Genomic DNA, 15,331 nt, shown 5'->3' with positions numbered 1-15,331 from the left:
ACTTTTGTTCCGTTCGAGACTCGGTCCGTGGGATGACGTGTCAAACCGGACCGTCGGCGCAACAGCTCGGGACTTTGGCTCTGGATTGGGGAATCGGAAACGATGGGAATGAGCACCGTCGGAAGATGTCGTGGGACGACGACGTAAAAAAGGGGGTTTTGACTCGGTCCAGTCCACTCAGTGAGTGGGACTGGAACCGCCCTTCTCCCACGGATGAGTGCCGTTGAAACGACTTCCACCGTTGGGTCGTTTCGGCTAAATGCTCCCGCGATTGGCTCTCCCCCAGAATTAACGGCCCGCGATTCCACTGCCTGCGAATGACGTCAGTACCCTCGTGCCGTGTAAGATTTCACCGCGAAAATGGGATTTTTGTTCAATAATTTCTATAAATACATCAAGATGACCAATTTCAGGTTCCGTATAGGTTTCATCCGTAATTTACCCGTCGGAACAGATTCTTACCCTATATACCCCGAAACCTACCATGTACAAGTTCCACGATCGGTTCTATGGTCTCCCTGGTTACATTTGTATTATTAATTGAACGATTGCAATGAATCGTCACATTTAATGACCACAACTTGTCGCCGCAATAGTACGACCTACTTCACCACAGCTCGTATTCGGATATAGGAATAAATAAGAAATATTAATATAGTAAAAATCTCAATCATAAATATTACTGAAAGTGAAAACTTGGACTAGTAGTTCCGGACTACACACTCATCATCGGACGCCGTGAAATACAAATGAAATGCGTGAATATACGAAAAAAAAAATCACAAAAACTTATTACAACTTCCAAGTTTTAGGCTCCACCTATATAGAGCTTGTAACCTACCCGTTGAAGCAAGTTTTGAAACTCGAAACCTATCGTTCAAACCTTAGAACCCGTAATCATATAGGTTCTCTACCGGTCCGATTTCAGGTTCAAAGTTTTACTATGGAACCATGCTCATCCCTATAAATTAGGCTTTTCAAAGGATGTCCCATTTGCTCGTTGTGAATATGGGGTTCCTTTTTAAAAAAAATACAAATGAATATCCTCTATTGAAAGAATTATGAACAGTCATCGATGGTGAAGTTCGTCCAGGAAATTTCCACTATTAGCCCCGATAAAAAGAACGCATCAAAAGTTATCTAATTGGTGGCAACAATGTAGGGAATGACTATGATTTTCTTTCTTTTCTTTTTTAGTCTTCCGCACTGCTCTTTGTAATGGGCATGATTAACGGATCGATCGCACATCTATTGTACATATGTCAATTCAATCATAAATTTTATAATTTTTTCATCGAATCGCTAAAGCTCCATGTGAAATCGGAGTTAAGACCTTCTTGCTCATAGAGGCTGGAAATTAAAGAGTTCACGACGTGCGATTGGGGAGGGACGGGGAGTTCGGTCAAAATCAAATGGGAGGAGAAATGGGGAAGGAGGAGGGGGTTAGGGGGCCCCACAGGAGATCATCGTTTGCTCCGGCGACAACGATGTGTCTTTCGTGAGTATCATCGAACCGCCGGACTGGGTCGGAGCTGACCGAGCCCGTTTTCACACTTCAACAACTATCCGGAGCGGGGTCTCTCTCTCTCCATGTATTCACCTCGCGTCTTTGACTTCTTCCCCGTTTTCTGTTTATTCAAACATTCTGAGGATATCTACGATGTTCGTATTTTATTTTATTTTAACAAATCCCTTTTTTGGTTATAAATTGGGAGAGAATTTAAAACCCCTCTCCCCCAATATTCTCCTCCTCCATTAAACCCCCTCTCCGATTTCACCGCTCTCTCTCCCTATCTCTCTCCGTCTCTTTGCCTATCTGTCTCTCTCTCCCTCCATGCCCGCATCTCCATCCTGAGGGACAAAGCTCGTCGCCCCGTCTCCTTCCTGTTCCCCGCTATGGAATTGACGATCAATGGCCACCACCACCACCACGGAGACGCGGCCATTGACGGTCAATCCCCCGCTTCCGACTCCGACCTCGCCGGCGGAAAGCTGCCTCCTCCTCAGCCCGACGGGTTCTGCGAGGTGGATTTGTCCCCCCGCCGAGATGAGGAACCCCCGAGCGGGAATCCCGGCGATCGCGCGATCCTGGAGGGCCTCGTCTCCGAAGCCGACGCCAGCGCCAGGGAGGCGGCTCCGGCGTCGCCGCCTGCGCCCGATGAATCAGGGGAGAGAAGAGGCGCGGAGGCCGAGGATCGCGAGCGCGCGGTTGGTGACGGGGCGAAGGTCGGCCACGGCGGCGGCTCTGACGTGATCAGCGTGATCCAGCCTCATTCGCAGCTCCCGAAGCCGGAGGCGCCGCCTATGTCGGGCTCTCCGCCGCGGAACGACAGCGCCGCCCGCATGTTGAGCCGATCGCAGTCCCTGACCGGCGGCCTCGCGGCGGTCGACATGCCGGCCATTGGGAAGTTCATCAGGGACCGGAGCAACAGCTGGTCCTCTGCGATCGCGAAGCGGCTCTCGTCTCTCAAGGAAATAGGAAGCGATGACGACGGTAGGGGAGATTCCGATTTCCAGCCTGACGGCGTGACGGAGTTCAACCTCTCGGGGCTGAAGGTGGTGGTGAGGCTGAAGACGGAGGAGCAGCCGGAGAAGGAGCTCCGAGGCAGGATCAGCTTCTTCTCGCGGTCGAACTGCCGGGACTGCACCGCGGTGCGGTGCTTCTTCAGGGAGAGAGGGCTCAAGTTCGTGGAGATCAACGTGGACGTGTACCCGCAGCGGGAGAAGGAGCTGATCGAGCGGACGGGGAGCTCGCAGGTGCCGCAGATCTTCTTCAACGAGAAGCTGTTCGGGGGGCTGGTGGCGCTGAACTCGCTGAGGAACAGCGGCGGGTTCGACCAGCGGCTGAAGGAGATGCTCCGGGGGAGGTGCTCCGGCGAGGCGCCGGCGCCGCCGGTGTACGGGTTCGACGACCCGGAGGAGGAGGAGGAGGAGCGGGCGGACGAGATGGTGGGGATCGTGAGGGTGGTGAGGCAGAGGCTTCCGATCCAGGACCGGCTGATGAAGATGAAGATCGTGAAGAACTGCTTCGCCGGGGCGGAGATGGTGGAGGTGCTCATTCACCACTTGGACTGTGGCCGGAAAAAGGTAACACACTCTCTCTCTCTCTGGACTGTTAGTGGGCGGGTGCACGTGCACGTGCACAGAGTCCGTTGGATCACGTGAGGTTCGTGCAAAAACTCAACCGAACTCGAGATTCACCAAGCAAACTAGCAAAGAGCTTACCCCCGTCCACGGTAATGCAAAATGACCATCTCACCCCCCTCCCCCCTCGGCTTAATAATGACTCGCAAGCAGTGGGCATGATGTCGAGGACAAAAAGCAAGGTCGCACCTGCGAACGCGGTGTCATAATTAACTTCCGTCGTTTTTCAAAATCTCACTTTAGTGATGCATTTTTTTGCTAATTGCTGGAGACTTTAGGATCGTGCCGCATTTAGTTTTGTTGCAGTCGTTTTCTTATATTTTTATGAGTATTTTTACTTGTCGATATAATTTGGTGGGACGATGTTGGCGATCCGTGGGCACTTCACAGTTTTCGACCTGCCGATTGCCTCGTGTTATGGACAATCGGCGTCTTGAAAATTGAATTGTTCCATTTGGAATGTACTTGATAAATTGCCTCGAGAGCGCTCGTCAACCATTCGCGAGAGAGCCGCCAAATATGTGCTCGCTGGGGGCGTATCGAGGTCTTGTCCACTTTGATGGGTACCCAAAAAGTGGGAGACGAGGAGGGTAGGGCGTGGGCAGTTTACATTATTGGAGTTTGGTTGCATGACTGCAGCAGCGTCGCTCACCAAACTCAAACTAACTAGATCAAAGCACACCGAGTAGGAGGGGACAGAGGGAGGGTTCTTGGATCTTCATTTGAATGTCCGTTTGTTCCTCCTTTTGTGTCGTGGTTTAATTAGTTGTCTTAGCTATAATTGGTTTCGGACCCAATTGAAATCATCCTCCGTATTTCTGAAGCCTTCTTCGAGACGCATCTAATGATTCTTCGTTTTGTCTGGTAACGGAAATATAACTTTCGAACGACCACAAAAAGCGAAAAGTAAGAGAGGATTTTTGTCGTCATTTTGTCAGCCCTTTGGAGGCTCGCCCCGTGAGCTGAAATCATTGCTCTAATCGAGGAAGAGAATTTAAAAAACAAAAAGATGAAGGGGAGCCCCAGCCACGTGACGAGGAATGATACCTTAAAGAGGTCGAAGGGTTGGTAGGGTTCAAAAAACAGTCGTTCTGTCTGGTCCATGTCATAATTTTCCCAGGTCCTCCCACAGTCCCAAGCCTTGGCTGGCTCCTTCCCACAGGGAAAAGCAACCCTTTGACCCTGAACTGTTCATGCTTTTTTTTTTTTTTACCCAAAAAAAAAAATTATTGTTCAATGGCTTCGCTGTCTTCCATTCTTCAGCCACTCTATCATTACCCGTTAAGTGAAATTGGCCTGAATGAAAACTTTCCACTGTTGATATGCTATAATACGGTGAATCTTCAGAAACTTCCTGAAGTATTTTTGTGTTTAGAAGCAATAGAAATTTTGCCACAGTTAAGACAGATACTAATAGAAGCAATAGTACAACTAAGGTGAAAAGGAAGTCTAGATGATCCTTTTTTCATTTAGACCTTGTGTCGGATGCTCTACTTTGCTACCGAGAAAATGCATGTATACAACATCATCATAATGTTTTTTGCTGAAAGCATATGTATTTGTTTCTGATCCATCAAAACTCCCCCAAAACTGTCCTTAATTAGTTTGTATACTTTCTTGCTGTCTGAGTTTCTCCTCTGTTGCACGTGATAGGCTGTTGAGATTGGAAGGCAATTAGCCAAGAAACACTTCTTCCATCATGTCTTTGGGTAAGTGGTTTTGGCAGAATCGGCTAGTTCTATGATCTTGTCAATAATCTGCCTTATACTTAATAGTTTCTTTGGTGTTTCTGCTATTGCAGGGAGAATGATTTTGAAGATGGATACCACTTCTATCGTTTCATTGAGCACGAACCATATATTCCCAGATGCTTCAATTTCCGAGGATCTACAAATGACAGTGAACCAAAGCAAGCAGCTGAAGTTGGCTTGAGGATGACCAAGATAATGTCTGCCATACTTGAGTCTTATGCTTCTGAAGATAGGCGCCATCTTGATTACGGAGCCATAAGCAAAAGTGAAGAATTCAGAAGGTACAGCGACTCCTTAACATTCATTTATCTTGATTTAATAGGCAATGCATTCATTAGCTGAGATCATTGAAAGACTACAGTATATCTAATTTTCCCTAAAAATTTTGGCTAGACTGATGAATGAGAAAACTGAGACTTAACAGGGGTTTAGTTGCCAGAGGTCAAAGTACCCGCATTTCTCAAATAAGGAAAGTAAGCTTTCTTTTTTTTTTTTTTTTGTAAGGAAAGTAAGCTATCTTTTGCGCAAAAAAAAGATTGATGATCTTAGAGATGTGTAAAGGAACTAAACACAGAAGGTTGCTTTTGAGTTGGTGATGAAAATTTCTTTCGGATATTGACAGCAACTCAGATTTCAACTGAAGCACAGCAGTCAAATTCTTTGTGCATTTGGCTTGCATCTGTTACGTTCCCTCAGGGCAATGAGTTAACAAGTATTAAGCATAAAAAATGTTTACACTTCCTCTTTGGGACGCATTAAAATAGAAATTTTCGCATAACTTTCCGTCCATTTGATCTTATTTGCCCGGGGTTAGTATGTTCTCTGAGCTACCTTGTCTGACATCGGGGTTTGCATCTGCTCATATATTGTGCTATACCTAATGCCAACATTTAGCTCGATAGTGCTCTTGTTCCAGGAGTCGTCCATCCATTACTAAATTTGCAGCTAAAGGCTGATAGGCTGCTGCTAATAGACATTTTACTAATGTCTGTTTTACCTCCTCATTTCCTACTTCTAATGGTATGCAGATATGTAAATTTGTCTCAAAAGCTTCACCGGGTGGACCTACTGGAACTCTCACCTGATGAAAGGCTGGCGTTCTTCTTGAACTTACATAACGCCATGGTCATTCATGCTGTGATAAGGGTCGGCCTACCAGAAGGAATATTGGATAGGAGATCCTTCGACTCTGACTTCCAGTATGTAGTTGGCGGGTATCCTTTCTCCCTTAGCACGATAAGAAATGGAATACTGAGGAACAACCGGAGACCTCCTTACTCGTTGACCAAGCCTTTTGGCACTGGAGACAGGCGCTTAGAGGTAGTTGGTGCCTTCACATAAGCAAGTTCTTACCACATACCATATCGAAATTAACTGTTTGATCATATTATAGTAGTTGTTCTTGCAGATCTTGAATTGGTGTACGAAGAAAAATCTTCTAACGGTTAGTTCATATGCTTGCAGCTTGCTGTTCTTAAAGTAAACCCCCTCATACATTTTGGTCTGTGTGATGGCACGAGGTCGAGCCCAACCGTGAGATTCTTTTCCCCTCAAGGAGTTGAATCTGAACTCAGATGCGCCGCCAGGGAGTTCTTCCAGAATGGTGGGGTAGATGTGGACCTAGATAAGAGGACACTTAAACTCACTCGGATCATGAAGTGGTACGTGACCGCTATTGTAGCCTTTCTGTCCCGTCTGCATTTTACTTTGAAATGGCTCTCGAACGTGACGCCTCTCCGCATGCTTGTTTCAGGTTCAGTGCCGACTTTGGACAGGACAGGGAAATCCCAAGGTGGATCCTCAACTACTTGGATGCGACCAAGGCAGGTCTCTTGACGCATCTCCTAAGCGACGGTGGTCCCATTCACCTCGCCTACCAAAACTATGACTGGTCTGTAAATTCCTGATGCGACCGGCACACCATTCTTGTGGGCAGAAGAATGAAGAACACTAAAACTTATGAGATCACATTTAGAGATGAGCAAAGTTGCGGTGATGCCAATTATATTGCTGTATATAGCTGAATTTTTCGAGTTCATCCCATGCCATTAAAATGGAAATTCGAGGATACGATAGAGGTTATATGCTTGTTTGTCTCGACAGGGGCGCTGAAGATGACAAATTATCAAGTTGTCTTATTCTTTTCCCAGGCATCTGGGCTTTGTTGTGCATTCGTTTCAGTGATTTTACATTCTACAGTAGCGTTTAGACTTGCCAAGAAGTAAGAACAAAGTCTCAACTGTTTGAACGCCGTGCTTTTAAAGTTGACGATTTGCACTTTGAAATGGGGATGAGTGGATCGCGCTGGGGTCACAAGACGTCGTTCCAGCTATTTTGGTTAAAGATTGAGGATGAATTCGTCGTTAAATATGCATGGACAGAATGGAGGAAAATTCGACGATAAAAAATCAAAGTGAGACAGACCCCAAGCAATTTAGCTGGTAAACCACTTCAGAGTTTGTAATTCTAAAGTGCATTGAAAAATAAAGGGTTTTCATGAGCAAATACAGAATTAACTTTCGTCTCGCAAAAAATTGCATACGTATTAATATATGTGAAATTTCCACGTTGGCTCTGTCATCCTCCAGGTGAGACTTGTCTTGCAGTCGTCAGCCACGCAAGCTGATACTCATGCATTTTCATGGAATATTGGACGACATGCAAACTGTCTGGGGATAGTTTGGGCTTTTACTTGGGCTGAAAATTCAATCGGAATAACATTGAAAGTTGATTTAACACCGTACTTTGACGATATGACCAAATAAAATAGGAGTGATCGGTTCTCGCTTTGGTTTGGTCCCGCCTAATAATCGAGAATTGGACCGGACCGGACCGGACCGGACCAACCGGTCTTGACTGTCCAATGGAACTAATGAATTATTAATAGGAGTGTGCAACACTGAATTTAATTTTAATATATTAATTAAAATTAGGTTTATATTTGAGAAATAAAAATAAATGGCTAGTGGATTATTAAGTTTACATTCAAGAAATAAAAAAAATCAAATAAAAAATAGTCGGCTTGGTCCCGGAGGTCGGGTTTGCAGAGAGAAGGGGACCGAATCACAGATTCTAATTTTATGGAACCGGGAACCTCCGAATTGGTCCGTTTCAAGTGATTTCCCCTTTTTTCTTTAATCGAAGATTTCCCGTTCAATCGGTTCATTTTGCTTAACCTTAAATAAATAAAAAAAAATGGGAATCGGGCCGAATGATTCGGCCCAAAAGACTTCCTCCAAACCAAATTTATTCCCGCCAAAACAGCGTACCCGATGGAGGGAAAATAGCGTTTGGGGCTACTCTGAAATTTCAATAGAAATCCCCGAGAAAACTGCGACGGAGTCAGAGACAGCTAAATCGGAGATCCCAATCGGAAAGGAAAATGGAGACCGCCGGAAAATCAGTGCCGACGGGATGCTACAAGTGTGGCCTCCCGGGCCACTGGTCCCGCGACTGCCCATCCGATCCCATCCAAAACTCAAACTCAAACTCAAACCCTAACCCTAGACCTAGCCTTCCTCCTTCTTCGTCGATCCCCCATCCCTCCGGCGCAGCTAGGGCCACCAGCTTCGAAGACAAACCGGCGAAGCCGAAGAAGGTCCCCATGAAGCGACCCAAGCTCACGCCGGAGCTCCTCTTATCCGACGACGGCCTCGGTTATGTCCTTCGCCACTTCCCTCGCAACTTCAAGTATCGTGGCCGCGGCAACGAGGTTCTCCTTCTTCGGGTCATGATATTGTCCTGGAAACCTAGTGCTCGGAAGTTTGCTTTTCGATTTTGTGTCAAGTTACTGTGAAGAAGTGTCTAGCAGATTTTCAAAAGCATCGACGGCTGATCCGTTGTTCTAAGCACTTGATCTGTCACCTTCTACGTCGCACTTTCCATTGTTCCGATGCCCATTGTTATATCCCGAATAGTGCCTGAGACATGAGAGAAGAAGGAGACAGTAAGATATTGAAACTATATCGCCTATTCTGTTTCACTTCAGAGATGGGTCTGACCGAAATTGGTGTCAACATACTTGCAAACTAGCACACTCATCACGGGTTAAAGTTTACTAGCTAATTATGTAACCTAGAAGTGCCAAGGGTGGCACTACTGAGGGATTTGGTCCCCCTAAGATTTAAATTTCCTACTACTGCAGTGTACATTATAAACCATTCCACAGTTTTTGCCCCCCAGTATGTTTATACAGGTTTTTTAACCCGTGGAAATATATAGTCCTAACACAGAAGTTTCAATCACCCACTCACTAATTGCATTACATATTTACAAGTAAGTTATGTGTTGTTTCAGTTGAAGATGTCACATATGACTGGAGTGATGGTGTCCAAACCTCATGAATTTTTATCACGTATTGGTCTATAGAGCTCTCCATAATTGACTTTCGATGCTTTCAATAATTTTGCTAGAGAGGATTGATCATTAATTTGTAATTCGAATTACCAGGAAGACCTTTGCTAGAGCAACATAAGAATCAAGTGATAAGTGAGATCCGCATTCAATTTATATGAAAAACATCTAAGCGCAAGCTTATCTCCTGATGGTAGCATTGTGATTCTTGTATCCTGTTCTGTTCACAAGGGAAGTAGGATTTCTCCAAGCAGAGGGCAGGGTAAAATATTCTTTTAGTCAGTTTCCCAACTTCAAATTTCTGGCTTATCTACTAAGTAATGCAGAAGTACTTCATACAAAAGTTGCAGATTAGATCTTTGTTCATCCGCGTTCCTGTTGTTTTCTGTCATTTTATAATTTCAGTTCTTTGACGATATTATGAGCTGTTTCCGTCTTTTTGCTAAAATATAATTTTGTAAAGTGGAAATTATAGCGATGCTCTTTTTCAAAATTTGCAGGTTAGTGATCTGGGAAACTTAATTGGCATGTACCGGGAATGGCACTCTCATTTGATTCCCTATTACTCATTTGATCAGTTTGTTCGTAAGGTAGAACAAGTGGCTGCCTCAAAACAAGTAAAGGTAATTCCTACGAATTAGAAAAGAGATGAGAACTGATTATTGTACTTCATTTGAATAATACAGGGTTATGTAACTTAGCTTTATAGCTATTACGTGACTGAGTCAGTTACTAATAAAAATATTTCTCTTTATGGTGAATCTGGACTGTCTACTTTGTCGGCATCCTCTAATACCCTGTTCATGGTCATTTCAGTCTTGAATTACTGGAAAGTGCCTGATGAATCGAGCCATAATAAACCTGTTGAGCGTATTTTACTAGCACTTATTCGCTAATATGCTATTCTTGGTTACTTCTGTCTTGAATTAATGGAAAGACCCCTGATAGATCAAGCCGTAATAAAATGTTAACCATACAATAACCCTTTCCAAAGTAGGAAGCTGTTTTCTGCCCTTGAATTAGTTGATCTCAGAAATCACATGGCTCTGTGGAATTGTGAATTGTCGTCTGATTGCTAGATTGTTAGTGATCTAATTTCATGGTGCTCAGAAAGCTAGGTGATTTTCTTCTGTGAACTGCAGTGATTGTCTCTCTGGTATGTCCATAAATATAATTGGCCATTGTGGGTTACCGAATTTCTTTTTGGAGAAGAACTACTTGTTTAATTAAAGTTATGGCTTCTAATTCATGATGTGCAAAAGCTCACTTTCTTCACTTTTTTCGATCGTCTTTATCATTTGTTTTGGCCATGCTAAGATCGAATACTGTAGTTTAAAAACTACAATTCAGGGCTTAAAGTTACATTGATGTTGATGGGTTCTTTCTTTCCTCTTCCTCCCTTCCCCACACATGCTTCTTTCTCCTATAGTCTCAAATACACATACTGTATAGTGATTCTTTCAGCTTTATTCAAGGAATATGAAGGCGAGTTCTGTTGTGTTTGCAATTGGCATTCGTGCTATTTGACTGATCAAGAAGAAAAAAGAAAAGCAAAGGAATTTTCCATTTATTAGTTGATATCCTGTATAGATTATATATCATTGCCTACTTGATGCTTTATTTCAATTCCTTCTCTTGCTATTTACGAGAAATAACTGACATATGACCTCTAATATGAAGAGATGATGACTATCACATACGCAATTGGTCCAGTAAAGGCTGGACACCAGGCTGAAGAGTAACTATTGAACTTGTAATCTGTTTTGAGGGATATATCTGTCTCGTTTGAGCCACATCGGGATTTCAATGCTCCGTATGGTTTAATTTCTTCAAAAAGTCAATATTGCAATAGAAGGCGAAACAAAAAAAAAAATTGCTGTTAGTCAGTGCCATCCCATCCACCTTTTGGCTAAGATCAGCCATCACTTGGTAATGTACTTTCAGCGCTTATCTTTAGCCAATTCTTGCAGATTTAACCTTTATTGGTGATACTGTGTGATGAATTATGATCCCAATCAAATGCTTCTGTTACATCAGCCTCTCTAATGTGATTTCTAAAATCCCTGAACTGAAGGGACTTCAGTCTTGTGGACTTTCAGATGACAGATCTGATATTTGATATGTATGGAGGTAGCTTGAGGATAGGCAAGTGCTAGTGATATCTGCAAAGAAAAGCGAATGAACTGAAAAATGTGGACTGGGTACATTTTTTCAGTAAATAATCCTTTTGATAATTTCTCTGTTCGATATTTTGGCAGAGATGCATTGGAGAATTAAGGGAGAGAGTTGCTAGTGGTAGGGATCTGACGAAGTTGCATGAATCACCTTCACCGGAGGAAGATGGTGTAAACAATGACCAAGGTGAGAGAGTTAGTTTGCCATTTCTTTTGGTCTAAAACATTTTTCAATTTTTTGTCTTTCTAGGAGCATGTCTTTTGCAAACAGTTGCTGCTTGCAAATTGTTCCTTGACATTTCAGATCCCATCTGTACCTTTTCCTTTCACCCTGCTAGATTCTTGTAATGTAGTCTACAACTTTTTGGATAAACACTTTTGGCCTCATTAGCTCCTAACAGAGACTCAATAGGTGTTGCATATGGAAATCTGCTACTTCATAATAACAGGGTTGATCTTCATGTACTTCCGAGCTGTTGCCCTAAGATTGACGATTAGCTCTATTTGCCAGCTTAATGGAATGTCATTCTTTGTGATGAGAGTAAATGCTTACAGAACGGATTTTGAAATTCGTTCCCTTGTGATGGAGCTCTATGCCTAGCCTAGAAATAATCTGCCACCATTACCAACATTGTTGCAGCTCCAGATTTCTGGCTTAGTATTTTCAGGAACACCCATTTTTTGGTTGTCTTCTGTGTTTGTTTGATCTTGTTGGTCCAATCAGATCATGCTATCTTTAATATTCTACGTGCTAATATGAAGAATTGTCAGTGTTAGCTTTATGCTGGCAGCCCAGGTTCTGGTGGTGTGATAAGCGGGTTATTAATAATCATTGACGAGGATCAATACTGTATTGTCATTTTTTCTGGAGCTTCAATTGAGCAATCAGGATCTGTACAGAACATTGGACTAATTCTGAAAGCTAACCTAGAACTTCCTTTCTGCAACAAGATTTGTATCTGAAAGCAGCATGTTTTTGGTTGCCCCTAATCCTGTACTACTCTGTTGTAGGACTTTCAACACCTTTCGAACCCACAGATACCGAGGAAACGAGACAACATGCGAGAGAATCATCAAATAACACCAATGCTGATGACTTACCACAAGACATACTTCATGAGATCTATGAGAAAGCTCTTGAAGTAAGTGTCAACTCTCTATATGTAGACTCTCACAAGTTAAAGAATTCAAAATGTTTTGTCGGTAGCTGTAGATTTCAGTACGTATTGGAAATAGTGGATCCATGCCAGGTTGACTTGTTTTATATTACGTTCGTGACAGAATTTACTGAATATATTGACAAAAGCTGGTTTGTCTCGGTTATCTGGTATTATGGTTGATGGATCAGGCTATCACGTAGACGATCTTTTATTCCTATTCTCAAGTATGTGGAAACTTCTCCAGATATCCAAGTCATATTTGCGCTATTAATTGTGGTTAGAAAACCAAGATCTGATTTTATTTTGGCTGTACAGTCCATCCTCTCCCCTTCTTCAAAATCATCTCCAACAATTGTGGAGAGTACTGCAAAGTCCTAAATATACATCCATACACACGCATGTACATAAACTCGGTTGAGCTGACTGGCGACCTATTATATCTAGAATGAGTCCTGCCTTATCAGCTTCAAAGCTGAGTGCCCAGCGCATCTCCAGATTCCCAAGGAAAAAGAAAAATAGAAAGAACATCGTCATCCACCATAGTGATTTTTCATATCTACTGTTTGCAAAATAATTTCTTTGTTAGACCAAGGCTTTTGTTCCATGGTACATTTCATGCTGCAGCTTGAAGAGCTGGCTTACATTTGGTAAGATCTATGTGAGGCCTTATGTTCACATGATCAGGTTCAATAAGTAGTATTTGGCTCCAACGAAATTACAAACTGGACAAACAGGTCTTGCATATGTTAATTCAATCTATATCTGTCTTATTATCCTCATCCTCTCCTTGTTTTGCTTCTCTCTTTCTCATACCCTTCAGCTTAGGATAAGGCAATCCCTTCTCTCCATAAATGCTTTCCTCAGGTGTTAATCCAATTAATTGACTGAAGACATGGCAAATCATTTTCTTTCCAATTTTATATGTAGCCGACCAAACGGGAGCTTAATGGTCTCCATTCTTATTGGATGCAATGGGTTTGTCTGCATTAGCATAAATTTGCCCAATCTAGGCAGTATTACTGCTCCTTTGTCATATGATGTCATCACGTCCTGGACATTATCGCCTGAGGTGTGATGAAGTCAGGTTATCTGTATGATGTGTACGCTTAGAACTTAGAGGCTTAGTATTTGCCCCCTCTTTTTTGTGATTTCTGCAGGATGCACCTCGGAGCACCCAAGGGCATGATGTCTTGGATTTGGTGAATGCATCACAGAATCAAGTTACAAATACGGTGACTAGTAAACACACCAAAAGCCAGATCTCGGATGAGCAAAAAGCTCGCATGGAACTCAACAGACTCAAGGCATTGGAGAAGGCTGCAGCTCGTTCTCGTTCTCAACAAGGAAGCTAACTCGGGCTATTTGTATCGTACATGTCCTCCAATGCTACTTGTTGCTTCTAATGGGCATGGCACACCAGGAATTCTAGATATCTGGAAAGTATTTTATCGCTGAAATCTTTTATTATCTTGATCTGTGACTTCTCCCGTACAGGATGTGAAGTCCATTACTTCTTCGATTGATCCAAAACTTTTGCTCTTTTTTCCAAGCAAGAAAAACGGATTGTTCTACATGGTGATCGCATTGTTGCAGTTTTGTCTTAGCTACGACTGTAATTGGAGGTGACTTGTTGATATCAGAAAATCAATGGGCTTCTTAGGTGAACCGTGAGTGGAAAACTATCAGGTTTGCATTCTATGCACTCCTTTAAAAAACAACTCCGAATAATGTTCCTATTTAATGTATATTTTAATTGCTGAAATGCTTAAATTATGATGCCAACTCCGGAACCCTCGCTAACACGTGCTTAAAAACATATTTGTTATGCTCAACGTTTTTGTCTTTATTCCATCCTTTATTCGAGTAGTTTATTCTCAGCCTTTGATATGGTGGCCAAAATTAAATCCAGAAGTAGCCAATGTATTTAGGGCAGGTGGCTCTTTTATTAAGTTTAGACAAAATTGAAAGGAAAAAAAAAAATCAAGCTTTGTCGTAAACATACTGAGAATCTTTAGTGAGTTAACACGTAAAATGAGATGACCATGACACTTCCACAACAACAGTAACTTGCATCACAATCACAACCAAACCCGGACTTAGCCTTGGGCAGGAAACTGGATTTTCTACCTTTTGAATTGATGAAATGATAGACTGTGCTAATGTGTATGTATTATTTACGGCTATCAAGCTCATGAGTTCACGTCCTTATTTGAGATTAAGTTAGTCACTTCATGGCCTTATTTGACATAAAGTTTGCTTTGAAAGCTCTTTTGAGATATTCGGAATCGTTTCGGGCCATTATTTGAAATTATTGTAGTTACAATAGTGTCAATTTTTGTCATAACTTGCCATGAACAAAACGGTGCTTTGGCCAACCTCAGGCTATTACGAAAGATAGCTATGACCATAAATGCTCAAATAGTTCTTTCGTGAGACCTATCAAAGACAAGCATTGCACTCCAATTGGACCCCAAATCTTAGTCCCACATTAGCTTTTCCTAAGACCGTTCAACCACCCTCCCGTGAACGTAGAAAGCAATGGAAGTTAATGCTGCTTGCCGCATTATTTCTCACGACACCCGTTTTTTGTAATCTAATCTAACCGGTTGAGTACATCCCAATTGCTTGATGAACCAAAAAGGTTCAAGTGGACCGGTACTTTAAGCATGCTAATTAAAGAAATTCCCAATTTCCAAATGAAATATCGTGGAAATTTTTGGAAAATTGGGAGTTGTTGTTAGTTGACTGA

General features: G+C 42.8%; 2 protein-coding genes across 2 annotated transcripts; both read left to right on the top strand.

Annotated features, from left to right (window-relative positions):
• Window positions 1-1,734: 1,734 nt before the first annotated feature.
• LOC115736757 lies at window positions 1,735-7,048 on the top strand. Its single transcript, XM_030668588.2, has 6 exons — window positions 1,735-3,087; window positions 4,798-4,853; window positions 4,946-5,176; window positions 5,924-6,215; window positions 6,360-6,556; window positions 6,649-7,048. The coding sequence occupies exons 1-6, from the start codon at window positions 1,897-1,899 to the stop codon at window positions 6,800-6,802; spliced, it is 2,121 nt and encodes a 706-aa protein (XP_030524448.1). The 5' UTR covers window positions 1,735-1,896; the 3' UTR covers window positions 6,803-7,048.
• Window positions 7,049-8,187: 1,139 nt separating this feature from the next.
• LOC115736789 (TIMELESS-interacting protein) lies at window positions 8,188-14,247 on the top strand. The gene is made up of 5 exons (XM_030668652.2): window positions 8,188-8,607; window positions 9,749-9,871; window positions 11,507-11,609; window positions 12,434-12,564; window positions 13,740-14,247. Exons 1-5 carry the CDS (start codon window positions 8,278-8,280, stop codon window positions 13,932-13,934), a joined length of 882 nt encoding a protein of 293 aa, XP_030524512.1. The 5' UTR covers window positions 8,188-8,277; the 3' UTR covers window positions 13,935-14,247.
• Window positions 14,248-15,331: the final 1,084 nt, after the last annotated feature.

The sequence above is a fragment of the Rhodamnia argentea genome, chromosome 8, assembly GCF_020921035.1.
Source record: "Rhodamnia argentea isolate NSW1041297 chromosome 8, ASM2092103v1, whole genome shotgun sequence".
NCBI lineage: Eukaryota > Viridiplantae > Streptophyta > Magnoliopsida > Myrtales > Myrtaceae > Rhodamnia > Rhodamnia argentea.
The sequence above is the reverse complement of the archived record's forward strand: the minus strand, read 5'-3'. Positions and strand labels throughout refer to the sequence as shown.